This window comes from Poecilia reticulata, chromosome 21, assembly GCF_904066995.2.
Source record: "Poecilia reticulata chromosome 21, P_reticulata-male-v2, whole genome shotgun sequence".
Lineage (NCBI taxonomy): Eukaryota > Metazoa > Chordata > Actinopteri > Cyprinodontiformes > Poeciliidae > Poecilia > Poecilia reticulata.
The window spans coordinates 18,211,732-18,238,697 of NC_088850.1; the positions used below are offsets into that span (position 1 = coordinate 18,211,732).

The window sequence follows — 26,966 nt, forward strand, 5'->3', positions numbered from 1 at the left end:
GACACTGCTTGTTTCATTTTCTTTTGAGCGATGCCCGTCTCGTTTTCTATGACGGGCAAATATTTTGGTTAAAAGAAAATATCTTTAAATCTGCCGGGGGTAATTTTGGGCTTATCTGTGCTGGTGAGAACTGACATCAGGAGTTCTGGGTAACAATCATTTGTTCTGTTCTTGGTTTACTTTCAATCGTAATGCAATGTTTTTGTTTTTGCCATATTTTAGCCCACTTCATGATGTCAAACAAGGTGTGTGTTTTTTTTTTGTGTGTGTGTGTGTGTGTGTGTGTGTAATTTCTTGATTCTTCAAGGGCTACACTAATCAGGTTTGGGTGAAAAAAAAAGTACAAAAAAATGTGGTTTAAAAACAAGAGTTAATTATATTTTCAGCTGTTGTTTTGGATTGCTTTACCCCTCCATAAAAGAACAAATTATTTCAAATCTGCATTTTGCATTTATTTTGGTAATCTTGGTTTGTTTTTAAAATTAGCTGAATTTTTAACATGTAGGTGTAAAAACGTAACAAAACAAACCTGTAATGGTTTTTTGTTTTCCAAATCATGTTTGAATAAAGCCTTGCTTTAGTAAATATAAAATTGTTATGTCGGGAGCTATTATCAAGGGGTTGAACACTGAACACTAAAAAGCTATTTATTGTGGGAAATCTAGTCTGTTGAAAGAAAATTGCTTTTTTTTTTTTACTTTTCTACAGCATGAAAAAAAACAAAACGGTTGAAACAAACGGGCAAAAGGAGCAACACATTTTTTCTGGTTTGCTTACTTTATCATCTTAAAAAACATAAAAAGATTATTTGTTTTTGTTGCGTTTTCAGGTTGGGAGAACATTACAACACTCCTGGCTGGTTTTGCTTTAAGTAAACACATGAATATAACTACAATTATAATTTTTTTAAATCAAAATATTATACATTTTATGGATGCAGTTAAGTTTAAGTGTTGTTCGTAATAAGACAAAGTTAAGGAAGATTTACCTTGCTGCGTGTGCACTAAGCGTTAGCCGTCTTTGTGTGCGTACATGACGCGGAGGTCGCCTGAGAAGAATTACTCATCCACTCCACTAATGTGGCCTTTATGAAAGAACGACAAGATGAAAGTCATGAGAAGTTGTGTTGGTCGTTTGCCACAAGCCGTGTGAGGGACACAGCAAAATGGGTGGAAGAAAATGGGTGGACAGACGAGGCCGAAAATGAAACAGACACACTTTGATACACAGTGATGGCAGCATGCTGCTCTGGGGATGATTTTCTTCGACTAAGGGGATCAAGGAGAAGATAAATGAAGCAAAATACGGGGCAAAAGTAGAACAGTGGAATGGTTTCAAGGCATACTCGTGTGTGAGACTGGCCCAGTAAAAGTCCGTTCAAAGCTAGGTCTTTTTTGTTCTTTCAAAAAGCACTTTCAATGTGTGATACTACTAAAATCAACCCGAAACTCCAGGCTGCCTTTTAACTTTTGTGAGACATGCTTTTAATTCCATGTTGTGTGCTGATCTTTTTGGTTGTTACATTCCCACGTTTGCACAATCACACAGAAAACATTAGTATGGACACTGAAAAAAAAAAGATGATGCTTGTTTTAGCATTATTCTTAAATAAAACTTTGGGGCAAATGATGCAAAAAGTAGCTTAAACTAACTGTTGTTTCTTTTTCTTATCTGTAAGTCATCCTGCGGCGTGTGTTTTCTTGTGAATCTTCCTTGATGGTCAGCCTTCAGTCTCTATTGTTATTAAATTGCTGTAACTCACGGGGTTTCATTCATTAAGCTGCATTCCCCTTTTCCATCCCTTCCCCCCATTTTACTGCCTAGCAATATTTGGAAGAGAAATGGACGACTTCCCCACCAAACGGCACAGAGTGGGTGTGTTACAACGTCGTGTTATACAAGACGGCAACAACGAGCGAAGTAAAAACACGCGTATTCACACGTTTGCAGAGCTAAAAACAATGTACACAGTTAGATACAACGGTTGTAAATACTTCACGGACACGGGAGCCGTGATATTCAACAAATTCTGTTAAACAATGTCGTAGAAATTACGCAACGCTCCCTGCGTCCTCTGTTAAATTACAACTGTGTAATACTTTTTTTTGTTGTAAAATGTGGTAAATACAGACTCATTTCGTCGTAACAGCTAAACTACAGCAATGTGTCCTCTGCTTTAGCAGGCTGCCATTTCTAGCTCCACTCTACAGAGACCGAGTGAGACGCACTTGTTTGTGTGGTTCCGCCATTTTCGTTGAGGGGGAGGGGGGATTAATACAAATAAACAAAATAATACAAACAAACGGAAAATAAAATTCATCAGAAGCAGCTGTTAACATAATTATATTTTAGCCACTCGTCGCCAACATCTGAAGAACGTTATCCAGCGCAGCGAGTCGTACGGCGCGCACTAGCTGACGCTCCGCGGATGAATATTAACGCAGGCGGGACTATGTTCGAGCGAGGCTGAATGGAGGCAGCCTCTTCCTGGTGGATAAACAGTGACAGCTACAGGGCAGCCACCTAGACCCAGCACACAAGCTCTGGCGCTGCCCTGGCAAACAACACCCAAAATGGCTTCAGACAGTACACACATCGCGCAGTTGACTTCTGGTGAGTAAAGTGAGAACGAAGAGTGTGTCACGGCTGTTTTAATAGCCCCCAAAATTTTCCTCGGTGCCCTCTTCTAACGCAGCTCCCGTCCTCTTCTCCCCCTCCAACCGTACCAGAACTGTACTTCCTAATAGCCCGGTTTCTAGAGGCTGGACCGTGCCAGAAAGCCGCCGAGGTTGGTGTTTTTGCATTTTAGGTTAATTTAGAACATATCCAAAATTGTCATGAGGTGTAATTTTGCGTTTTTATCCTATTTTCAGACCCTGATAAGGGAGGTGGAGGAGAAGGAGGTAAGCAGTCAGCACTACGAGAGAGATGCTTCTCTCTGCACTGTACTGTGTGATGTTGCCTTTTCTCTCTGAATTATCATTTAGCGTTTTAAAACATCACTCCACACATTTATGAACTGGGTGGTCACACTCCACACTATTTCTCTATTTTAGCTGCTACCCAGAAGGCTGGACTGGACAGGGCAGGAGCACCCCGGGACGTACAAAAATTTGGTAAGTCTGCTCTATAACCGAGGGAAAAAGTTTTTAGAGAGCAAAATAAAAATTGAATTTCCCGCAATTTTTAAATCAGGTGGCAAAGAAAGAACCCTAAAGCACTCTCGGGGCGAGCTGGCTCCTGGTTGGGGGGTTGTTTTGCAGCACCGACCGGGTCGAATGCCGACCCCATGTGCAGCCCGGTGTGCGGGTTCGGTGTCACGCAGGTCCAAAAGGTTTAAATAGTTGTTGGAAAATAGTGTGCGAAATGTTGATACGTCACGAGGGCTGTGTGGTGTGGGAGCGCCAGGATCAGGAGGAGGGACTCCCTGCGCCACAAGCCTGGGAGAGATGGAGGCGCTCGTGTCCTGCAAAGAACCAACATTTGTGTGCATGGGGCAAGAGTTGGAAAAGATGACTTTTTTTTTTTTTTTTTTTTTAAAGAGAGGGGAGATATAAACAGCAGAGTTTAGCAAAGCTGCTCTGTTGGAGCTCCCTGCTCGGCGTGGAGGCATTCTGGGGGAAGGAGTTGTTTATAGGGGAACTTGGATAGCAAGTTGGAGCTCAAGAAAGGAAGCTGATCAGCTCATGTGAAGATGAGAGGTAACTTTTTTGCTGATATGTTCTATTAGAGCTATTAATTTAAAGGCTAATTGTCATGTAAACAAACGGTTATACGCGCTTATTTACGCACGGGGGCGTGGAGACCATTTGTTATCGCGTGCATATTTACGTCTTAGCTCGCCCGCGTGAAGTGAAGTAGTCGACTCATTTTTTTGTTGTTGCCATTTTAATTGTTTTTATTTTAATATTAATATTTTCTAATTGAATGTGACACATTTAAAGGAAAGAAATATACACACTGGTTTGCGGGTGTCTTTCCTCGCATTTACGAAAACGTGCGTGTAGAGATCGACAGGCGAATCGCTGCGAATTACGACAGAAACGAATCTTGGATGTTTAAAGAAAATAATTGACGGCGCGCTTCTTCTGCCTGGCTGCGTTTCTTTTTCTCGCTCTTCCTGCTTGTCTCTCCGTTCCTCCCCCTCCTCCACCGCCTCCTCCTCTTCCTCCCTTCTTCAGCCAACCTCACCGGTCTATTGTGTGTAACATCCACTGTTGTGTGTAGAGTATTTAAGAACAAAAATCCTGCGGACGCGGTTTTAATTATTCGACCAAAAAAACGGAAAGCGGATCGTGGGGCGTTTCAAATCTCGGTGTTCTGCCTCTCTATCAAAGAAAGGGGGTGGAGGGGGGTTGGGCAGCGATGAAGAGTAAACGCATACCCCTCATTGATATTGTTGTGATTAACAATATTAATTATGGCTAATTAATTGAAGGGGGGGATTAATTAGATTTTTGATTATTTCCATCTTCCATGTAAATTAAACAGATTCATAGCGTTTTTGAAACGTTGTATTTTTGAGAAAAAAAAAAGAAATATTTTGTTACCTTATTAGTAGCTGATCAATTGAATTATTGATTTATTTAAAAATGTAATCCTTTAATGTTCGCTTAATTTCAGACCAAGTAATTTAAACTGGAATTAGAAGCTACATATGTATTTATTTGTAATTTCACATTTTCATTGTTACGCAAGGAGGTGTAAGATATAAAGAATAAAAAAAAATAGAGAAGTTGCAGTGGGTGTGAGGGACCACATGTGTTCAGTGTTGGTGCAGTCGTGGCCGGGGGTGTGTTCTGAAGGAAAATGGAGCCAGTTGTTTTTGCACATCTTTCACTTATGTATATGAGGACGTGTGTGTGTGTGTGTGTGTTTTTATGGGCCGTTATTAGATCAGCCTGAGACGGGCTCTGATATGCGCTTGGCAACACTGATCACGTCTCAGCGCCATCAAGGATGTTGAAAGCAATTAAAGGGTATCTGTATGTGTGTGTGTGCGTGTGTGTGTCGTGGGGAATAAGTTATGGTTGCGGATTAGATAAAGAAATTAAGCAAACGAGTGTGTTTTCTAGGAGTAAATGTGTAACAGTGAGCTTATTTAACCAGCTGAGACGTGCAGTGTGAATTAATTGTTTTTGGATGTTTTATCACAGAATCTTGTCTCCTTAAATGAACACCAGGCTTTTATTTTCCTCCCTTTAATCCCGCCGTGTGTTGCATGCTCTTTGAGTCATCCAGGCATGTGTGTTTCTTCAGAAGTAGGCCATGCGAGAGAGTCCCCCATGTGTCAGTGGAATCAGTGACACACTGTGTTTATAACAGGCTGTTTTTTTTTTTCTGTTTTCTGCCTCATGGTTATGTTGTGTGCCACTCCCCCCCAAGCACCAACCCCCTTACTCTCGGCTGTTGAGCATTAGCTATGTGACATTTTAGACCGTGTGCTTCTCCTATTGAGCATTTTGAGAGAGAATGTAATTTATTAGGAATATGGTCAGCCGTTAGCTGTCTTTGTTAGCCTCGTCCTGTTTGTTTCTGGGGAAAGCCTTAGAGATGCTAAGTCTTTTTGAAAAAGGAAACCTTTTGCTTTTTGACCTTATGTTGCTGGATGTTGCTTATCATAAGTTATTAGATATAAATTTCCAGTTATCAGTACAAACTCTAAACATGTCAGTTTGGCTTCCAGTTTTGTCCTTTTTGGTTTAAGTTCAGACTCACGACTGCCCAAAATATTGTTTCAGCGTTTTTGATATGTGCCGGCACATTATGAATGACCTGCTTACACACGGTGAGATTCTCACGGTATTAAAATCTTGAGTTAAAATACCTGAGTTTTAACACAAAAACTTGTAACGTGATCCAATTACCTTTGATTTACGAGAAAAGAGCAACAGTTTTTTTTTTGTGCCAGAAAACAATACAAGACTATATTAAGATGTATCTATAACATGTATTTATTTATTTTTTAATCTATGAGGTTAAGCCACAACATAAAATTAATTCCCAATAAGTAGAGTTATGTCTGTTTTTCAAAAATATGTCATGTTTATCTTCTGCACAAGCAACACTTATATAATAACAACCTTGTACTGGCACATTTGCTGCTTTACAGACGTGCGACTGTGGCCTGTCTGCTGTGCCTCAGTGGGTAGAGTAGTTGACTTGCAATCAGGATGTTGTAGGTTCGATTCCAGCCTGCATATGTGATTTCTATAAATGTATATTGAATAAATATATAAATATGAATCTAGTGTACTTCATGGTCTAGTAATATTACAGTATTTCTCGTTGAGGTGACTGCTGTCTTGTTATAGATGATGCTTCGACTACTCTTAAGTTGTTTGGCATCATTCTGGGTTTCCATAATGATAAATGGCGTCAGAGTGACAGATAAGATCAAAACAACATTTAAGCACCGCAAGTTGTTCAGACGCTGAAGGAGACAGAAAACATCACTATAACAACCAATGGCTGGATGTCTAAATGTAGCATAAATGTACTGAAGAGATTAAAGAGATTGGGAAAAGAAAGAGTAAAGGTCTTGTTCTCATAAACTCAATATTGTGCCTTGTTTTGTCTTGAGTTTTAACTGTCTGGACTTAAAACTATGCAAATAGATGATAAACAAATGTTTTAGAGTCTTAACTAGTTGAAATCTTGATGTGCTTTGATGCCACTAACTAACCAATGCCTTATGTCAGAAAATGTGCAATTCACATCCACTGATGCTCACTTTTTTCAAACACCATACATGGAAATACGAAACAAGGATGGAAATGCTCAATCAAGAGTTACACAAAATAAGTCGACAGCTTCATCATTTAAGCCGGAAGCGTAAAATGGTGCGATGAGCTTAAAGCTGAATGTCATCCAGTAGAAACCAGCTGTAATGAGGTTCTCACTCACTGACTTTTTTAGCCTGGATTTACAGAACAGTATTTTTTTCTATGAAATGCTACTAAAGTGAGTTTGCCAGAATATAAACGACCCAATTACATCTCAGCAAATGCTCAGTATGTTTCAAATTAGCTGAACGGTGTGAGAGTTATGGAAAAGTATGGACGCCAGTCGGATGAGAAAATAATCATACCTGCCTGCACGCACACTTCCTTCTTTATGCAGCTGCTCTCTATTAAAAAAAAGCTGAAATCTCAAACTTGAGTTTTTTTTTCCCTTGGGTAAACCAGTCATCAATTTTTCATATAGCACAGACTGCATGAAGTTAAAACAACTCAAATTCAGTTTTATTGACTGAATATTTGTATTTTAAAGCTTGTTCTAATGAGTGGAACTGTATCAAATTTAGCTTTCTGCGTCGTTAGCAGAAAGCTAACGATGCTTTAGCAGGGTGAGAGAGCTCAGGTTTTTTTCTCTGCTGTCTTGATCGCGATGGTCGCTGATTGAACGCTTGTGTTCAGGTGAAGCTGTACAGACATGTCGCTCCAGACCACCTGCTGCAGGTTTGCTCCAGAGTTTGTCCGCTGCTGGAGAGGGAGGTCCCCGCCAGCGTGCCGGGACTCACCAGCCTGCTGGGGGCCGGCAGGCAGAACCTCCTGCGCACCAGCAACAGTAAGTGGATGAACAATGCATGAGCTGCTTTTAACATCGACACAAGCCGGTGGATATACGTTATACATGTGCATGCTGTCATGGAAACCTTTGGGAACTAAATCAGAAAGTGTCAAAAGATGGAGGGCTTAAATACATCCAGACCAAGCTAAAGGTGTGCCGCACAACGATCTTTAAAACATGACTGTTTCTGCTTTCTATTTTTTTCCAGGCTGCAAACATGTTGTGTGGAAAGGTTCGGCGTTGGCAGCACTACACTGTGGAAGACCCCCAGAGCCACCTGTTATTTATGGGAGTCCACCCAATATTGGTATGAATTATAATTATGTTTTTTATCTTGAATATGCGCGAGCTTGGATGGGTTCGTCACAGTATGATAAAACTACACTACGTCGCTGTATGTACACCAACATTTGATCCATTTATTAAATTTAAAACAGAAAAAACAGCTATTATTTTTACTGCTGCAAAAGTATAATTGAGTATTGTAGTTTTAATAATTTGTTTGTTGTTATTTTTCATAAGGACACACTAATCAAATATAGGCTTTGATAGGCTAATCAAAGCCTATATTTTGTGCTTAGTACTAAAATACAGGCTAAGCACATTTTGCCTAAAACTCCTCCATTGGCATAGTTTAGCTTCACCTGTTTCAGTTTATTTAAAGGAAACAAACTGATAAACAAACTGCATTCAACCTACTGAGATGTTTATTTTCTTATTTTAAAAAGGAATTGTATTCTTTGTTTATTTGCATCTTTAATGTATTTCTAAGTGTAAAAAGGCTTAAGTGGTTTAAGAAAAATCTGTAGAATGTGCCAATTTTTTTCCTGATTAATCGTCAGACTAATCAATGACTAAAATATTCGTTAGTCACAGCTCTGGAGTTGAGTTGGTATTCTTTGTAAAATGAAAAGTCTAGCTGCTTTCTTTCAGGCCCCTTGTGTCGCCTGTCACCAGTCGGCTTTAGGAAACCTTATTTTGTAGTTTTGAAACCCAAACTTTTTAAAACCCTGACATACTTTGACACTAATAGCTGCACCAATCAATCTGTCACATATCAGGCAATTTTTCCCTGAACTTACTGAAACAATTGTATTTTTTCCATATTCCTTAAATTTCTAACCAACAGCATTCACTTTGACGCACTTGTTTTACTATGATAAAAATCAGCTGACTGTGAATTGGGATCTTCTCGTAAACGCTCAACTTTACTTTGGATTTATTTGCCACTCAGACCTCGAAGAACCCAGAATTTGTTATCGATCAGGACAAACCTGACTGGTCCCTCTCTAGCTCACTCCTCAGCTATTTTCTCTTCGAGTTTGGTACTGATTCTCTTGATTTTTCTCTGCCCATCAAGTGGAGACGAGCTACAGCCGTCGACTGAACGGCTCCTACCGCCTCCGTCAGCTGGTTCCCACAGCCGTTTACCAACACATGAAGATGCACAAGAGGATCCTGGGACACCTGTCGTCTGTGTACTGCGTGACCTTCGACAGGACGGGTCGCCGCATCTTCACAGTAAGAAGGCTGTTTTCTTTCTTTTTTTGCATTTGGCGGTGCTGGTAGATTAGTGTTTCTCAACCTTTTTCGGGCCAGCGCCCCCTTAGCCTTTATCCAGGTCCCTCACCGCCCCCCACCAAAGAATTTGTTAACTACTTTGCACTGACTATTATTTTATTATTAATATAACTATCACTATTGTAGATGTTTTGATTTTTATACTTGTTTCTGTATTTATCATCAAAAATAATTTCCCAGAGAACAAAAAAGTCATGGGAATAGAAATTATTTTCACAGGTGTCTACAAAAAATGCAATGAGTGGACATTCAACTTAAAATTGGTAGGCCTAACAGCAGCCAATCAGAGTGGAAAAATATTCTTATTCTTTGCCATTTTCTAGTTGTTAAATATTACACAAAATGACCAGATAAAAATGTACAACATGCCAGTTTAAACTCTTTGATCTATTTCTAAACAACTGAGCTCTGCAACATTAAAATATGGATATAACTGTAAATACATTAATCATAGCTCTTCTTCTCTTCACTGTTTCTGTTGCTTTCTGGTGGTGCAGCTCTGTGCTGCCTTCAGGAGAATGGGACATCAGAGTATCATCCATAAAATTTCACCAACATGACATTTATTGTTCAAACCAGAGCTTTCAGTGGAAAAACAAAAGTTCCAGGTCCTTTTAATGCCAAACAAATATGAGACAGAAACATGGATTATATCTTTATATAGACCTGTCTATTGATTTATAGATTAATAGTTTTACTGGACAGAAATGACACAGAACAAATCTGGTTCTTAATCAAATCCTAATGAGTCAAATTGAAAGTGTCATGGAGTCATCAGCCTCATGACATTAACACTGACATGGAAAATAATATTGAAAAAATAAATATATCAAATCTAATTAAAAACATAAATAAGTGATCAGTTCTTTACTTTTATGGTCTGTAAGATATATTTATTCTCAGTACTAGATATGGTCTCAACAAACCCATGGCACTTCAACAATATTATTTTACCTTTTATCTGGAAATAGTGTCTGTTTATTCTTGCCATTCTGTCCTCTGTATTAATTATTGCTCGAAAGGTCTTGCCATACCAGTTTATATCTCTATATTTACTTTAGTTTCTTAGTTTATTCTTGCAATTTGTTCTTCATTCATTTCCATTTAGTTTCCTTTGATTAATATTATCCTCTCTTGGTTTATTGCTATGTCCTGTTGCTACATTTATTTTATTGTTTATTGACCATCAGTAATCTTTACTCATCACCTGCTGCGCCACCTAATCGTCATGTGTTTCACATCATGTGTTGATTTTTTTCACTGTTCAGCGTCGGATTCTGTGTTTTTATGACATAATTCACATCTAGTTCTTCGCTCCGTTTTATGTCACGCTTTTCCTTTTAGAGTTTTGCGCAATGTGCTCGTTTTTTTTTTTTTTTTTTTAAGCCCCTAAGGTGCAGGACGGTCGGGAAGGGTATCGATGGGGAAAAGACAGACTGACATAAACCTTTTAAAACAATGGAAGCAATTTCTGCATTCTGATTATTACAATTTAAAAGTGCTGTGTTGCTCTATCACCCTGTTTCATACCGGACCACTTACAGCTCCGGTGTTAACGCTATAAAATGAACACTCTCTATCGTGATATCACCCATGGAGGGATTTCTTTATTTAAATGGGTTCATTTTTCAGAGGGATACACACTGAGGGTATCGTGATTTTAGCTACCCACCTTTTTAACAGGTTAATCAAAAAAAAAATCAGCATGATCCCTACTCTGTATCAATATTAGATCCAGTTTTTCACATGTTGCAGATGCATCCTTTGCTCCAAATTGAATTATGTTAAAGTTTAGGCAGTATAATGTTAAAAAAAGGAATTGAATTATTTGTTTATTTTTATTTTTAGATGTATTTCTAATATAGCGCAAAAAAGGCTTAAATAAAAAATCTGCAAAATATGCCAATTTTTAAAACCGATTAATCGTCATGTCAGAATAATCCATAGATTAATTGATAACTAAGATAATCGTTTGGGACACACCTATTTGCTCTGGTGTTTAAAGGAGCCTGTTGAGCTTTGAACGAGTCGGTAGCTTTTTGTTTACCAAATTAGACCTTTAAGCGTCTGTTTTTCTTGCTGTTCGGGCCATTTCTCCTACATCACAGAAGTTGCATTCAGTCACTCACAGCTGCGGGATATGGAAGAAACAAATCCAACAAATTTTGATTTAACAGCCACGTCTCGTGCCGAGTCCAACACTGGTCCAACAATTTGATGTTGTTGATTTAAACACCGCTTGCTGCAGTACACCATTTCCAGCGTCTGCTCCTGAAATCTCTAAAAATGGCTGGCTGCTGTGAACGAGGGAGGGAGGGAGGGAACTCAGATTGTCTCTCTGTGTCTGTTATCCGTCCCTCGTTTTTTTCCAACCCATCTTCATTCTGGCCTGTCCCCTCTTTGTTCCCTTCCCCTCCGCACTCCCCTTCCTGCTATTCCTCTTCTTAACTGGAGAAAATGTTTCCTCTGAGGGACTGGCTAAGTGCCAGAGTTAAAATTCATTTTCGCTCTCTGTCACTTTCTCATTCTCTCTTCTTTTTTATCCCCTCTCTCTCTCCTGCTGTCTCTTCTCATCACTTTTATTTATTTATTTGCTTATTTTTGGATCTCTTCGCTCTTTCAGCTGCAACCTTCTATTAATTAATTATTAGATTGTTATGTGTGTGTGTGTTGAGGGGGGGGCTAAACACACACTCTGATTATTCCGTGAACAAGTGTGAGCTGTTTTGCTTAAGCCATAGATTCTCAGGCATCCATATTGATTTGTGTAATATAGCTCTGAAATCGGTCGGAGCTCATTATCAGGGTCATTGGAGATGACAAATCCAGACGTCTTGGTTTGGTTGAAAAGTCTCTGTAATTGTAGTTTTCCTTGTTTTGCTGTTATATTTCTCTTTACAAACTTTGCCGCTTTTATTCCGGTAAATCAGAGTTTGTGTGTAGTCGGAAAATGTTTGGAAAAATACAGAAAATGTCCTTCACAGATTCAAATCTCCCTCAGATCAAACATCTATTACCTTTTCATAAACTACACTCAATATCTGGGCTCTTCCAGTCGAATGTTCTTCAGATAAAAATTAAGAACACAACATTACCCACCAACTCATGTATGAAGAGAAAATCACCCTCCGAAGTACCTTCTTGTTTTTAATTGGAGACATTTGATGTGTGTTTTTGCATCACAATGACGGTGACCTGTTGTGTTTCTAAATGAAGCCGAGATCTTAATCAAGGCACAGATGGATGTGGCAGCACGTTGAATTGCAAAACATTTTAACCCCCGACAGGCTGGATCACAGACAGGAATGCTCAGCCGAGTTTCTCCCCCCATCCAGCCCCCGAAGGCGGGTTTCATGCCTGAGTTGTGCTCTTGATCTTCTGCTCAAACTAAGGAATGTTAATGAAACGATCTTTAATCGGACAGGTTTCTTCTAGATGCTGCGCTCATGCTGTTTATTAAGTTTCTTTGGACCTTATTTGATGTGGAGCTCAAACGTTCTGTGATTTCCTGTTGCGGCTTAAGATTTTGATAAAAATCAAAACGGTGTTTTTCACCATCAGTTGCAACTGAATGCGATAAAAGACAACAATCAGAAATAAATAATATTTCGGCCACATTCTGCTTTCCAAGTTTCCTCAATTTTTTTAATTTTGTTTTATTTTTAGTGTATAGATGTGATGTATTTCCTAAATAAGTAAATCTTGATTGCAGCTAATAATTAAGGAACCTTGCTCTACTTTCTTTAGCTCTGTGCAGGCCAGCCTGCCTGGGCACTTAGTCAGTATCTTTGCCTTTCTTCCTGTTCATGATCAAATGTTTTCCTGCACTCTATTGCATGTTGGTGTGAGTGTTTAAGTGCAAATTAGTCATACTTCAGCGTATCCAGTTTTTAAATAGAAGACAAAAATGTTGCTGCAATAAAAGTGCACTTGTTGTTTTTGCTTCTTCTTTGTAAATATAGAGCATAGTTCTCATATTGCATATGCAAGAAAACACATGCATAGTTCTGTTTAAAGGTTTACATACGTTCTCCATTGGCGTGCATATTATATGGATATTATATTTGGATCTTTAGTGATTCATCTGAACAGTTTCAGTTCAGGGTGGAGTCATTATATAGCACAGTCTCAAAGTTTCCTCTTAAAAAAGATTTTTGAATTAATTGTGGATTTTCTGTCAGATGAAGTTTGTACATTTCTTTTGACATGTAGGTGTTAAATTCCTTTCATACTGGTCTTATAAAGTCTTAGATTTGCCTTGGTGAAACCTGCAGATGTCTTGTGTAGGACTGAGGTTCTAGAACGTCTTATCTGAATTTGGACTCATTGCCCTATTGGACCACACAGATCAATTTTACTGCCGATCTGCAGTGAAGAGGGAGAATGTGTGGAGTTAGTCCTCCACCAGATTTGTGGAATGCACCAGTACAAATGGTAGCTAAACTGGCCTCGCCTTGACTCCTCCAAACATGATTCTTGTTATCTTGGCCAAATAGCTTAGTCATTGTCTTGTCTGACCATAAAACTTTCCTCCAGAAGGCAGTTGTCCAAGTGGACAGCTGCAGATTTCAGTCAAGGCAGAGGTTTCCACTGGCACTTCCTGAGACTTTACTGGTGCCCCATCATCTTCTAATTTAATATTCCCATGTTTTATTGTTTTTAAGCCATTTTAAGGTGTTGTTTTCACACGTGACAGTCATGCCGTTGAATTCTTTTTCCGTTTTCTTTCCCAGGGCTCAGATGACTGCCTGGTGAAGATCTGGGGAACCGACGACGGGCGTCTGCTGGCGACCCTGCGCGGTCACGCTGCTGAGATCTCCGACATGGCCGTGAGCTACGAGAACACCATGATCGCTGCCGGGTCCTGCGACAAGACCATCAGAGTGTGGTGCTTACAAACCTGCGCACCATTGGCCGTCCTGGAGGGACACGCGGCCTCCATCACCTCCCTACAGGTAGGGGGGAGTCCAGGTTTGCCAGTGGCATGATGTAAACCTTTTTTCCCCCACAAAACAAGACATTTTTTCCAAGTTATAAATGAAATAATCTGTCAAAAAAAGTACTTTCTTAAAAAGTACTTTTTAAAGAAATTATTGATTTAAAACACTTTCTTGCTTAAGTCACTAAGTTAGTTTTGTCTTAGTTCAAGTGTACGAAGACATTTTCTCTAGAAACTAGGTCAAAAATACTTGGTAAGATTTTGTGTTTTTGCAAATGAGCTTATACTCTCATGTCTTTTTTAATAACTGGCCATATTTTGGCTCTTCTTTGTGGCCAGAACTCGTCTTTTTTTTATCTGAGCACCAGTTTATTTTAATCCTACTATCGTAATAGCTCAAACATGTAACTTTACCACTACATTCTGCGCACATTATAGATGCAGCAGGCGTACTGCAAGTTTGAGAAGTATTCACACTTCTTAAACTCGTGGTAAAAACCAAACTTTGGTGCATTTCAGTGGGATCTTATGGGATAGACCAACACAATGCAGTGCATAGATAGGAAGTTGAAGGAAAATTACACATTTTAACATTTTTGGGGGGGAGCAGGAGGATTTGGTCTTTACTCCTTTACTCAGAGTCCATTAACCAGTATTTTTAGCAGACTCATAATTGAAACCCATGTATTATTTTGTGCACTAATTTGTATTAGTTTACCACATAAATTCCTTATAAATGCACATGAGTTTTGTGGTTATTACAAAAAAATTTAAAAAGCTTAAGAGGTATATATTTTTTTCTTTTTGGTCACTTGAGTGTTATATATGCTCATCAGTAATGGGTTTTCTTTGCAGTTTTCGCCTCTCTGTAGCGGCTCGAAGCGCTACCTGTCCTCCACCGGAGCTGACGGAACCATCTGCTTCTGGCAGTGGGACGCTCGCACGCTCAAATTTGGGTGAGGGGAAAACAATCGGAAGTGTGCACGTCCTTCCTGCCGAAGTGCCGTTTGCGCCCTTCGAGTGAAGCATTTGTTTGATATTATTTTGTACATTCTAAGTCATTCTCTTGATGCCTGTGCAGCCAGAGACCCAGTAAATTCACGGAGCGCTCCAGACCTGGCGTCCAGATGATCTGCTCCTCCTTCAGCGCAGGTGAACTCTGCTCACTTTGATTACAAACACAACAAGCCGTCAGAGGCGACGTGATTAAATAACGAGACTGGCTTTACAGCAGCTGTGTGCTGCAGTGTGAAATTAAACTTTCACTTAATCTATTCGTCATCCATCTCAAGTGTTCCTAGTTTGAAAACTGAACCTGCACATAGAAATATGGAATCATCATACTTTACAACCAATGAAACAGCCAAATTTAATCCTTTTCAGAGTAAAACATCTTCAGGTTTCATCATGTTACAACTGTAAATTGTTTGCACATTTATACTCTGTCCCTTTACTCTGATAAATAAATAAAACATAATTCAACCATTTTAGCTTCTCAAACAAGTTCCCGAAAGAAAGCTGTAATAAGAGCTACATGAATAATGACTAAATCAATTTTCAGCACTGAAGTGTGAATCTAGTACTTCCACCTCCGATACTGATACAAGTACCTGATGTTTAGTATCAGGTACTTGGTATCAGGTTTAGTAAAGAAAAACAACGCTGAATTGACTAAAAACGTTTCTTTTTTAAACACCGACGTAAATGTACCAAATTACTGGTTTATTTGATAACTCTGCTCCAGAGCAGCTACTACACCAGTAGCTTCACAAGCTTGGTAAAACATGTAAAAACAACACAACTTTAATTTGTTCAGTCAGTGCAGCTAGGAATAAAACAACCAATGTAAAATAAATAATAAAGAAACTGAAACTGACAGAAACAAACCTTCTTCCAAATGGTTCAGAAATCACAAGTAGGAGTTCTCATCTAATCCTTTCCCTCGGTGTCCAGGCGGAATGTTCCTCGCAACAGGAAGCACCGATCACATCATTAGGGTGTACTACTTTGGGTCGGGTCAACCAGAGAAGATCTCTGAACTGGAGTCTCACACAGTGAGTCTGAATACTTCATTCTGTTGTTGAGAAACATACATTTTTCTGTAGGTGGACGCAGTTTTAACAGCTGCAGTAATTGATTTTGATTTTGAAACAAAAAACCAATGTGCATTCTGACAGTTCTTTTATTATTATTATTTTTTACATAGGATAAAGTTGACAGCATCCAGTTCTCCCACTGCAGTGACAGGTAAGTTGTTTGCCTCAGAGCCTCACAGTGAAAATATCAGGTTTTGATATGCAGGGCTGTTGAAGGGCCGTTTTTAAAGGAAGCTCTGGGTGCTGCAGCTTGATTGTGTCAGCAGAATACGCCACCTGTAGTTAATGCCTGATACTCGCTGTTACACACTCTCTGTGTCACACACAAGCCAACTCAGTTATTCTTTCACACAGTGTGTGCTCAGTGTTGAGCTGAACATGGGGTTCGCACAAACAAAAAAACGCTCAGCTGTTATTCCCACCCCTCCAAGTTGCCCTAATCTAAGCAGGGAGAAAGATGTACAAATATGCAAAGGTGCACAGAAAATAGATTTCAGGTTTTATTCGATTTCTGTGCATGAAGGAAAATGATTTGTTATGCAAAGCTGAACTAGTGCTCCTTCTCAGTGCTTTGTATGTATTTATGTGCTGCAGGTTTGTGAGTGGCAGTAGGGATGGTACGGCTCGGATCTGGCAGCTGCAGCCTCAGGGCTGGAAGAGCATTCTGCTGGATATGCAGACCAAACTGCCTGGGTAAGTGTGTGTGCGTGTGCAAGGCTGCCAAAAATGCTTTGAATAATTTTGGGGCCTTGAGCAAAACCCTGTTTGCTTCTAAGTTTATTTTTTAATTCAGTAAAAAAAAAACAAAAAAAAAAAACCTAAACATTTTCCTGGAAATCGTTACGATCGGTTCCTTGAATTAATGAGGATGCAGTGTAGATCAACTCTGGAATGCAGAAGTGACGTTATAAAGAAGAAGTCTAAAACCAAAAAGGACTTGTTGAAACATTCTTTGTTGTTTTATCTGTTGCTTACGGTGAAGGGTTTTATTATTCTTGACCCAACTAATTTAAATGTGAAATGGACTGATGCAGTCCTTTAAAAAGACGACTTACAATACAAGGCATTATACCCCAAAAGGTCTCTGAATCCTCATCTGAATCCTTTAGATTTCCATGACACTGAAAGCTCTCAGCCTTACTGTTACCTACTGAAACGTCCTGCTCTCTCTCGCTCCTTTGCAGCCTGAATGGACTGCAGATATGTCTAAGCATGTCATAAAAAAATCTCAAATAGTTTTTACCTCATATAATTGTAGGGTTCAAATGACTAATTGGGATAATCATGATGAATCGATTTTTAAAATAATCGTCAACTAATTTGGTAATCGACTAATCGTTAACTGGAGTAGAGACTCTTCTGCAGAATGTGCCAATTTAAAAAAAATATTAATTGATTAATAATCAGAATACTTTTTTTTCTTTTAAATATATTTTCATTCAAGAAAGCACAAAGCAAGGCACGGTACATCAAAATACAGTAACTCGAATTGAATTTGTTTTTCCTTTAACAATCGAACCCCATCCACCCACACATAAAAAAAGACAAGAATGGGGGCATTCTTGTCTTAAGTACATGGCAATGTACTTATTTAAGTACATTGCCATGTACTTAAATAAGTACATGGCAAAAAAATGTACTGTAAAAAAAGACAAGAATGCCCCCATTCTTGTCTTTTTTTACAGTACATTTTTTTGCCATGTACTTATTTAAGTACATGGCAATAATTAGACAAATCTGTGAAATACAAAATATCTGTGTCAGACCTTTCTTTTTACTTTATTTTTAAAAAAAGAAGTGTTTGAAACACTTTTTAAAGAAGGACCAAACGATTCAGTGCTGCCATTTTAGACTGTCAAGCATCTTTTTTTTTTTTCTTTTTTTTTTTTACAATTAGGGATGTTGCTGTCATTAAGTACAACCAGCAGCCTCTGTGTGTAGTCCTTAGGGAACATAGATCTTCCCTCTGAGATTTCTAAAAGGCTACCAACACTTTCAAAGCTCACATCTTTTGTTTTAAATAGTCTTTATTTACATCTGTTTCCCTGGCCCTTTCTTTTAAACATCACACTAAAAATAGTTAACTTTTAGTCTTCTTGCAGTATTATCTTCCACGCCGAAGAGTGATGTGGCTATGACAACAATGAAGCGCTTAGCTTATGATTTATTTATTATTTTACTGATCAGAAAGGACAATTTCTTGGTTTATCTCTCTAGTATTTTAGATGTGTTCGCTGAAGTTTTAAATTTCTTCAGTTTGAAAAATATTCCATAAAACAAGATACGATTTCAGTCTGGAGTGAAGCTAACTATTCTTTAATGGTATTGATTTAAAGAATGACTAAATTTAAAGGTATATATCACTGATCAGCTGATAAAATAAGACATTTAAGTTTAGTTTTGGTTTTTGTCTTCATATGAAGTTTTTTTTTGTTGTAATTTTGCGCTTTTTGTGTAAAAATTTAAAATCCTGCAGCCGGAAATATTCCTGATCGGAAAAAATGGCATTTATTCTAAAACTGAAAGAAATCGAACTTAAATAAAAATGGGGCAAATGGATAGCTTATAAAACAGTTCTCTAGATTTAATTGTCAACTTTAATTTAATTGTAAACTTTAATTTCAACATTTCTTTTTTTTTTTTTTTTTTTTTTGTGGAAAAAATAATACAGATGAAGTTATTAAAAAAATCCTGCTGTTAGTCTAATTGCATTTTTTTAAATCTTCCCATCAGGAAATACAACCCTCCTCCACTGGAAGACAAGGTCACTAAGCTTAAGGTTACCATGGTGGCGTGGGATCGCCATGACAGCACTGTGATCACCGCCGCCAATAATCTGACGCTGAAGGTGTGGAACTCCAACACCGGGAATCTGGTCCATGTCCTGATGGTAAGAGGCGTCTGAACGTTTAAACTTTGAAACTAATTAAATGTGTATTTAGTTTCTGGACGCTCACGTCGTTTTCAAATTGTTGGCCCAATTTCCTCTACGGCTTTCCGCAACTGCTTGCTTTACCCGCTTTTGGTAAATGTGTAGCTGTTAGACAGATGACCTTAAGTTTGACTCCTCTGACCTTTAAAAGGCTGGAAAAGTACAGAATTTGTTTTTATCATTTTTTTGTGGAAATTGGGTGTTGAAAAAGTATTTTTAAAAATCCATACATTTTCCTATCTTCCTTTTTAAAGAGCAAAAGTCTAATAATTGTTAATATATGCAAAGTTTTTAACGGGTTTTTAAATTTGACATACTTTGTCTTTGATTCTAGAATAGAATAGAATATTCTACACACAAATACACAATATGGAACTTTTTTTTATTTTTTTATTTTTTTAAACTTTTTGATAGTTTACACAAAACCAAGAAAACACTTTCAAGTAAGTAAAGAGACACACTGAATGTTTTCTGTAAAATAGGTCAAATTAACAATAAGAGACTGTACAATTTGGACAAATTTACAAAACAGGAAAAATAATATAAAATAGCATATTATGCCACCAGAGAAGAAAAATATACAATATGTGCATGAATTTCTAACGCTGCATCCATCTGTATTTTTGTTTTTGATTTTAGAAACTGAAAAAGTGGTAAATTTACTACTTGGTATGTGTCTAAGCCACTTTAAATTCATGTTGAACTGGATCTGCGACTCTAAAACTGGGTTGACCTGAATTATGTAAAAATAATCACATAACTTGCAAAATAAAGGGAGCACTGAATGCAAACTTCTTTAAAAAACAAAAAATCCGCATTTCTCAAGATCACTGCAGCGTTAGATAAGTTTTACGTAATGAAATAAAGGTGATCTGACTTAGTTCAGAGGTACATCCCAGACACGCATAACGGAAGCCAATTTCATCTTTGTTGTTTTCAAAGATAAGATCTGGTTATTAAAGTTCGTGCAAGGTTAATATTTCGTACATAAATTCTGAGAATATTATAAAAATCAAGAAGAAAAAAAGAATCCCAAATCATCACTGTCCTTTGCAGCTGATTTGAAGTGTTGCACCTTTTTTATTCAGTTAAATGTAAAACCTTAGAATTAAAAGAGATTTGTTTTCGTTCTTTCACCACGGCTGTTAATATGCTGTAGTAGCTCAACACGGCCATCATTTCACCGTTGTCGGTGAATCCTCCAGGGCCTACTTTGTTCTCCAGCTCATAATTTCACAACACCGCCTGCCACAGACTTCCCCGTCTTGTTATTTTATTGTTGGTGACAACAGTCTCCCAGATGGCGCTTGATGGATATGGCGCGTTGGACACTGACTAACAATAGTCCATATAAAACCAAAACTCTAATCTGCGTGCTTTGGATTCCAGTTAAACTGCTTTTAGTTTTATGGCAACAAGCTAAAACCTTGGATATTACTTCTCCCTATAATTATGTTTATAGCCAGCGTTTTACATGTGTTCATCCCTCAGGTGTGCCTTAATGGAGCTGTTGCTGTTTTTTTTTTTGGCAGGGTCATGAGGATGAGGTGTTTGTCCTCGAGCCTCATCCGTTTGATCCGAGGATCCTCTTCTCAGCCGGGCACGACGGAAACTGCATCGTTTGGGATCTAGCAAGAGGAGTTAAGATCCGCTCTTATTTCAACATGGTGGGTCTCTCGATTTTTCCTCACTCGTTTTCTAGTCTGTGTTGTTCTCTAACAAGTCGAGCGAAGATCCTGATGTCTTTCACCTTAAATCATCTCACTGTAATTTTCTATCGTCTTTTGTTTCCCTCTGCGAAATGTGCCAGGGTCCTAACACTTCCAACATATTTATTGCGGTTGCATCCTTTTGTCTTCGTCTCTATGGCAACCAAGGACAATCCTAATCACAGTCTCAGAACATGAGTCACTAAGGAAGCTGGTCAGCTGGCCAAAAAGTCCTGGTCTCAGTTTTGGTGCTGAACTGCAACGAGAGTGTTAATGATTGAGGCAAAGCTCAGATAATTACTGCAAGTAAAGTTCACTAGCGTTGACTAAATAGCTGCTCCTGGGTCTGTATTCAGATGAGTAGCAGGTGGATGATGGGAAGAGAACTACACTGTCAAATTAATAGTGTTTGGCAGCCAGTGTTTGCATTAACAGTATTAAGGCAAACATTTAATAGTCTGAATGTGTCCACATTTTGTCATGTCACAGTGTTGAACTCTGATATTCAGTTGGAAGTAGATATAGTACATCAGGTTTAAGTTTTCTGTTTTACAGTATGTCCATGAATCCTTAAAAAACATAAATGTATCTAAAAATAAGATCTTAAAATGTCTTAAAGTCATTTTAAAAAAGTAAGTTGGTCTTAAATACAGTAATTACAGGTAGGCCTGTCACGATAACAAATTTTGCTGAGCGATTGTCTAAAAAATTATTGCAATAAACGATAATATTGTTTCAAGACCTTTTGACACTGATTTAATGGAAATGACTAATAATGCATGCGATTTCCTGCCATAGATAGATACACTTTATTTTCAAAAGAACACATAACACTGGAACTAATAAACTAAATAAACAAAACAACCAAAACCAAAAATAAAATTGATTCTCAGTCTCCATTAACAAAAAACGTACTTGAATAAAAACTAAAGAACATAAAGCCAAAGTGGAAATAAATGTTGCATTCAACCAAAAGAGTGCAGATATGAAATCTGTATACTATATTGCCCTTCAGTAATCACGAGATTCAAATAGAGAAGATGGGCACATCCCACTACCTAATGCAGTAGTTCACACTACACGATTTTTTGCCCCTATTTTCCCCTTATGACAATCTTAGAACGTTGGTCGCTGGTGATTTCGTAACCGATCATCATATAGTGTGTGGTGTGTTGCGGTGGATTGCCGTGGCCGCTCCGATCTAAATCAGGGGTTTTCCCCGACTGGGAGCTTAACGCAGCCTGTTGAATGTGAAAGGTAGCCACGCAGATTCCTCTCCGTGCTTTCTGAGGGGAAATTATGGAGGGGAATCCCAAACAGCTGACATGGCGCAACCCGAAGTCCAGCGGACATTGGAGATGATATGTGGAAACAACACTAATATTTATTCAACATTTTGTGCAAAGAATGTAGAAATGACAAGGGGAGGAACTGGAGCCAAATTGCTACAGCAGTTGATGAACCCGGTAACTTTTCAGCTGTTCTTCGTTAACATGACATAAATAGGTTATAATGATTTTCATTCAGTCAGGACTTTACGCTGACTCTAGCCACATGCATCACAGGTAGATTATAGTAAAGAATTGATTAATGCCTGGTTTTAAAATTAGTTAACTGGACTTGAAGCCATTATTTTGTTCCCGTGTGGCTGGACACCACACGGCATGACGAACCCAATCGAACCGTTATACCTAGGATTTCTGTCGGCTAATGTGTCTCTCAGGTTTTGAATATGGGCCGATAGTCGGCCGACAACTCGTGTAGTGTGCGCTGGACATTACACTAAGGAAATATGAAGGGAGAGTCAGTGGAGAGCACCCGAGGTGAGCCTCGTTTCATTCAGTGTCATCAATAGAAAGAATAAAAGACAGGAAGAAACGATAAACCCGATAATTAAAATGAGGTCGATAGGTTTATCGTGCGATTAATTGATTTATCGTTTATTGCGACAGGCCTAATTACAGGTCTTGAATTTTGTCTCGACTGTTTAGTCGCCTATATTCTATTAATTTTTCTTTTCTCGCGGAACTTTTCTGCAACTTATTTTTTGTCTCACTACTAACATACGCTTGGTTGCTAGCTAGCTTTGTTGCAACTATTGTGGGCAAGTGCAAATTTATCACAAGTTTGCGGAACAAAGTTACGTCTTAAATTCCATTCGTAATCGTTTTAAAAAGTCTTAAATTTGACCTGGTGAAACCCGCAGAAACCATGTTTTAGGTTCTACAATATTATGAGAATAACTCGCTAAAAACCACAATAATGAAGGAGAGAGGTTTTCTTTTCTTTCTTTAAATTTAGAAGTTTATACATGGTAAAATCCCTTTCAACATTTGGACATAGTGCAAATGTTTAACTTTATGTAATTCACAACATTTTGTCATCCCAACTGTGAAGCTTAGAGGTGGTAGCATCATGTTGTGGTGCTGTTTTGCTGCAGGAGGGACTGGTGCACATTGTAAAATAGATTACATCATAATGAAAAAAACAGCATGGCAATATTAAAATCAGACAGGAAGTTAAAACATGGGCCCAAATTTGTCTCTGTAGTGGTCCCATGTGGTTGAGTGAATCCCAAAAATTAAAGCAAAAGCCTAGTTGCTGTTTTCCTCTTTAAATTTTTCTGTTGAAGCTTCAGTTTTTGGTTGGTTTGTTGGTTCTAGTCGGCAGACATGTTGGGAAGTTACTGGCAGGAAGGGCAGACAGTAAAACCACAGCATTCCCACTTGTGGAGTCGTGACATGACTCAAAGGGAAATATAGAAGGTTGTTGATTAAATTGTTGTGCAGAAAATGCCATCTCTCTGTTGTCGTTGTGTTGCCTTGTCCTTCAGCCGCAGGTTCGTACGGGAGCTTGAAATCCCTGAAAATGCTTAGATGTTTTCAAGGTTTGGAAAGTACTTGATGTTAAACATCAAGCACTTTTGAGCAAAGCTAAATGTAAAGTTTGATAAAAAGACTTAATCTGGAAAGTGTTAATTGCAGATAAAACCGGATATTTTGTTTTATTTATATCTTCTTGTTTTAGGTTTGTTACGATTACCAAAATTATTTCTGTTTGCTAAAAGCCAGAAAAATATTTTATAATTCTTTTATAATTTGTTTTAATATATATTTTTGTTTTTAAGCACTTAATCTGAGTGGGAAGACACAATTTGTTTTGATTGTTTCAAAGTAGTAAATATTTATTGTTCCTAATTTTTCAAGGACTTACTGATCTGTGTAATTAAAATAAAGGTTAGCTTTTATTTTAAACATTAAATTTGATTGAAATTGGGGATTTCTTTTTGTTAAATCAGTTTTTTGTTCCCGGACCGCTCAAGCATAAAAAAGTGTGAGAGAGAAATTTCAAAACCTAAAATTTTGTTATATTTTAGTTTACATTGTTCCTGCTATAGGATGTAGAAAACTACCACAAAAAAAAGATGAATAACAGAATGAAATAATATATAATCGTGAATTAAAACACTCTTTTTTTTAGTTCATTTGTATTGTTTTTCATCGCCAAAGAGTGGTGCCGGAGACGTTTAAAAACTTACCTTGAAAGTTCTTGAAAATATTTGAACGTTACTGTGGCTACGAACCCTGCAGCCATTTCAGCCCACAAACGTTCACCGTCTTCCTCGTCTCGCTCTTTTCTGCAGATCGAAGGCCAGGGACACGGAGCGTTGTTCGACTGTAAATGCAGTCCTGACGGGCAGCACTTCGCCGCCACCGACTCCCACGGTCACCTGCTCATCTTCGGCTTTGGCTCCAGCGGCAAATACGACAAGGTGCGCCGTCTTTAACATCCATAGCCAGAATGTTGTTTGTAACTGTCGTTAATATTCAATGCAACTGCCTTCAGATTGCCGACCAGATGTTTTTCCACACCGACTACCGACCTCTGATCCGGGACGCCAACAACTACGTCCTGGACGAGCAGACCCAGCAGGCGCCGCACCTGATGCCCCCGCCCTTCCTGGTGGACGTGGACGGGAACCCCCACCCGCCCAGGTACCAGCGGCTGGTGCCGGGCCGGGAAGGCTGCCGGGATGAGCAGCTCATCCCTCAGATGGGGGTCACTTCCTCCGGTACGTCGGCTCAGATCGTCTCCATTTGTATTTTTTGTTTTTTTTAAACGCCTGCCTGAAGGAACAAATGCGAGTCCTTCTCCTCTACCTTGATCTGCTCATCCGGCAGCTAATCAGAAATGCCTTTCTCAAGATGAAGACTTTACATGTTAGCCTAATATTAATGTTCGGATTCTGAAATGCGCATAATGAAAGGCAAAAAAAAAAAAAAAAAAGCGATACTGGAATTAAAGTCAGATTTAATTATGTTTTTTTTTTTTATCTTGGCAGTAGTCAGTAGTTAATGACATGGAAATCTATTTTAATTTAATGCCACTTTAAAGGCTAAAATTCTGCCAGTGGGACTTTGTTGCTGTATTTTCTAGAAAAAAATTGTTATTCCTGCTGCTAGCTTTTTCTCTGTGGACTTGATTTCTCACTTCCTGATTGACTGTCCACTTCCTGTCAGGCCTGAACCAGGTGGTGAGCGAGCAGGCGGTGGACGGGCCCAGTCCGCTGGACAGCATGATCCAGAGGCTACAGCAGGAGCAGGACCAAAGGATGGGAGCCAACGACGCCTCGGTTACCGGAGGGTCCGGAGCGAACGCCAGGGCCAGCAGAAGTAGGAGTGACGTCCATTTCAACCATGTTTCTGTTTTTGAAGATTTCACTTTTAGAAAATCAGAATTTTTTTTCTTCGGTTTCCATAGTAATGTGAGCCCACCCAAGAACTACCATCTTGTTTGTTTTAGAGCTTTTATTTATTTCGACTTTGAATTCAGGTCAACTCAAAAAAGGAATAATTGAAATAAAAACCTTTTTTTTTTTTTGATATATTCTGTCATTTGTACTTGATAAAATGAAATGTTTGCTACTGCTCATCAAATTGGTGAATATGTTGTTTTTATGACTTTTTATTTTTGTGTTTTTATGGTGTAAAGCATTTTGAACTGTGCCGTATAAATAAACTTGACTCATTAATTGATTCAAGAGAAGAAAGTAAGAAAAAAAAGCATTTAAAAATTTTAAATTGAATTTGATATAAAAAAGTCAGAAATTTTATTTTTAAGCCACGTCGCAGGGCTATTTATTTAATCTGTTTTGGGGGGAAAAAAGGCAGAAAGTTGGTGGCGACGTTCCCCAAAATACAGCTGTAGGTTCAGTCTGTTACAGCTGAATACAGAAACATGCCATCCTTTTATTTATATATATATATATTTATATATAAATTAAATAAAATATTGCATAAAATCCCTTACAAGTACAAATGTGAAAACATTTAAATGTGTCCACTATAACTGCGCCCTCATTAAAGCAAATCTTTTGGATTCTGTGGTTGTAAATGAAACCATTTTTGGCACCGTTTCCCTTTAGGTTCCGTTGGTTCTCCCACTGAGGTCCACTCCCCTCCCAACGTCGGCCTCCGGCGCAGCGGCCAGATCGAGGGCGTCCGCCAGATGCACAGCAACGCCCCGCGCAGCCAGATGGCCACAGAGGGCGACCTGGTGGCCTGGAGCCGCCGGGTGCTGGTCCCTGAGCTGGAGGACGCCTCCGTCAGGTAAAACTTTTAAAAGATCTCCATCTATGCTGTCGAGGTTTCTAGAAGACCTTCCTCTCAAGAACACCTTGATTTGTGTACGTGCGCAGGAAGCAAGTGAGGTGGCGCGAGGCTAAAGGCGACGAGGAGATCAATATTTATCAGTCGGAAAGGAGGAGACGCACGATCCACTCGCTCCCCAAGGAGAGCAGGGTGCGGAAGTTATCTCCAAATGTTTTTTTCTTTTTCTGCATCCTGTAGCACTCAAGTAAACTTTCCTCTTCTTTATCTGTCGCGAAGGTTCACCCGACGTCAGAGTGCGCGGTAGACGAGGGGAGGAAGAGTCAGGGTAACCACGGCTACCACACTCGCGCCGCCATGGAGGAGACGAGCCGGCAGAGCGCAGAGGCTGCTGACGACGACGACAGCGCCTCAGAGGTACAGATAACACCCATATGGATTGATTTGATTTTTTATTTTTTTTATTTTTCAGTTCTATTATTATTGCTATATGTTGACATAATACAGTGTTCGCTGGGGTGTTTGAAA

General features: G+C 38.8%; 1 protein-coding gene across 2 annotated transcripts in view; it reads left to right on the forward strand.

Moving 5' to 3' along the window:
* Window positions 1-2,253: 2,253 nt before the first annotated feature.
* Window positions 2,254-26,966, forward strand: part of phip (PHIP subunit of CUL4-Ring ligase complex) — a 43,468-nt gene continuing 18,755 nt past the window's right edge. For both annotated transcript variants that reach the window (XM_081602772.1, XM_081602773.1), the window contains exons 1-21: window positions 2,254-2,613; window positions 2,730-2,788; window positions 2,874-2,903; window positions 3,057-3,116; window positions 7,419-7,569; window positions 7,781-7,879; window positions 8,933-9,093; window positions 13,887-14,108; window positions 14,948-15,048; window positions 15,174-15,244; window positions 16,046-16,146; window positions 16,299-16,339; window positions 16,783-16,881; window positions 18,922-19,078; window positions 20,653-20,787; window positions 24,473-24,601; window positions 24,676-24,901; window positions 25,350-25,502; window positions 26,255-26,438; window positions 26,528-26,630; window positions 26,718-26,855. In XM_081602772.1, coding sequence (XP_081458898.1) covers window positions 2,574-2,613; window positions 2,730-2,788; window positions 2,874-2,903; window positions 3,057-3,116; window positions 7,419-7,569; window positions 7,781-7,879; window positions 8,933-9,093; window positions 13,887-14,108; window positions 14,948-15,048; window positions 15,174-15,244; window positions 16,046-16,146; window positions 16,299-16,339; window positions 16,783-16,881; window positions 18,922-19,078; window positions 20,653-20,787; window positions 24,473-24,601; window positions 24,676-24,901; window positions 25,350-25,502; window positions 26,255-26,438; window positions 26,528-26,630; window positions 26,718-26,855 — 2,460 coding nt within the window. In that variant the 5' untranslated portion in view covers window positions 2,254-2,573. The remainder of the gene's footprint in view (window positions 2,614-2,729; window positions 2,789-2,873; window positions 2,904-3,056; window positions 3,117-7,418; window positions 7,570-7,780; window positions 7,880-8,932; window positions 9,094-13,886; window positions 14,109-14,947; window positions 15,049-15,173; window positions 15,245-16,045; window positions 16,147-16,298; window positions 16,340-16,782; window positions 16,882-18,921; window positions 19,079-20,652; window positions 20,788-24,472; window positions 24,602-24,675; window positions 24,902-25,349; window positions 25,503-26,254; window positions 26,439-26,527; window positions 26,631-26,717; window positions 26,856-26,966) is intronic.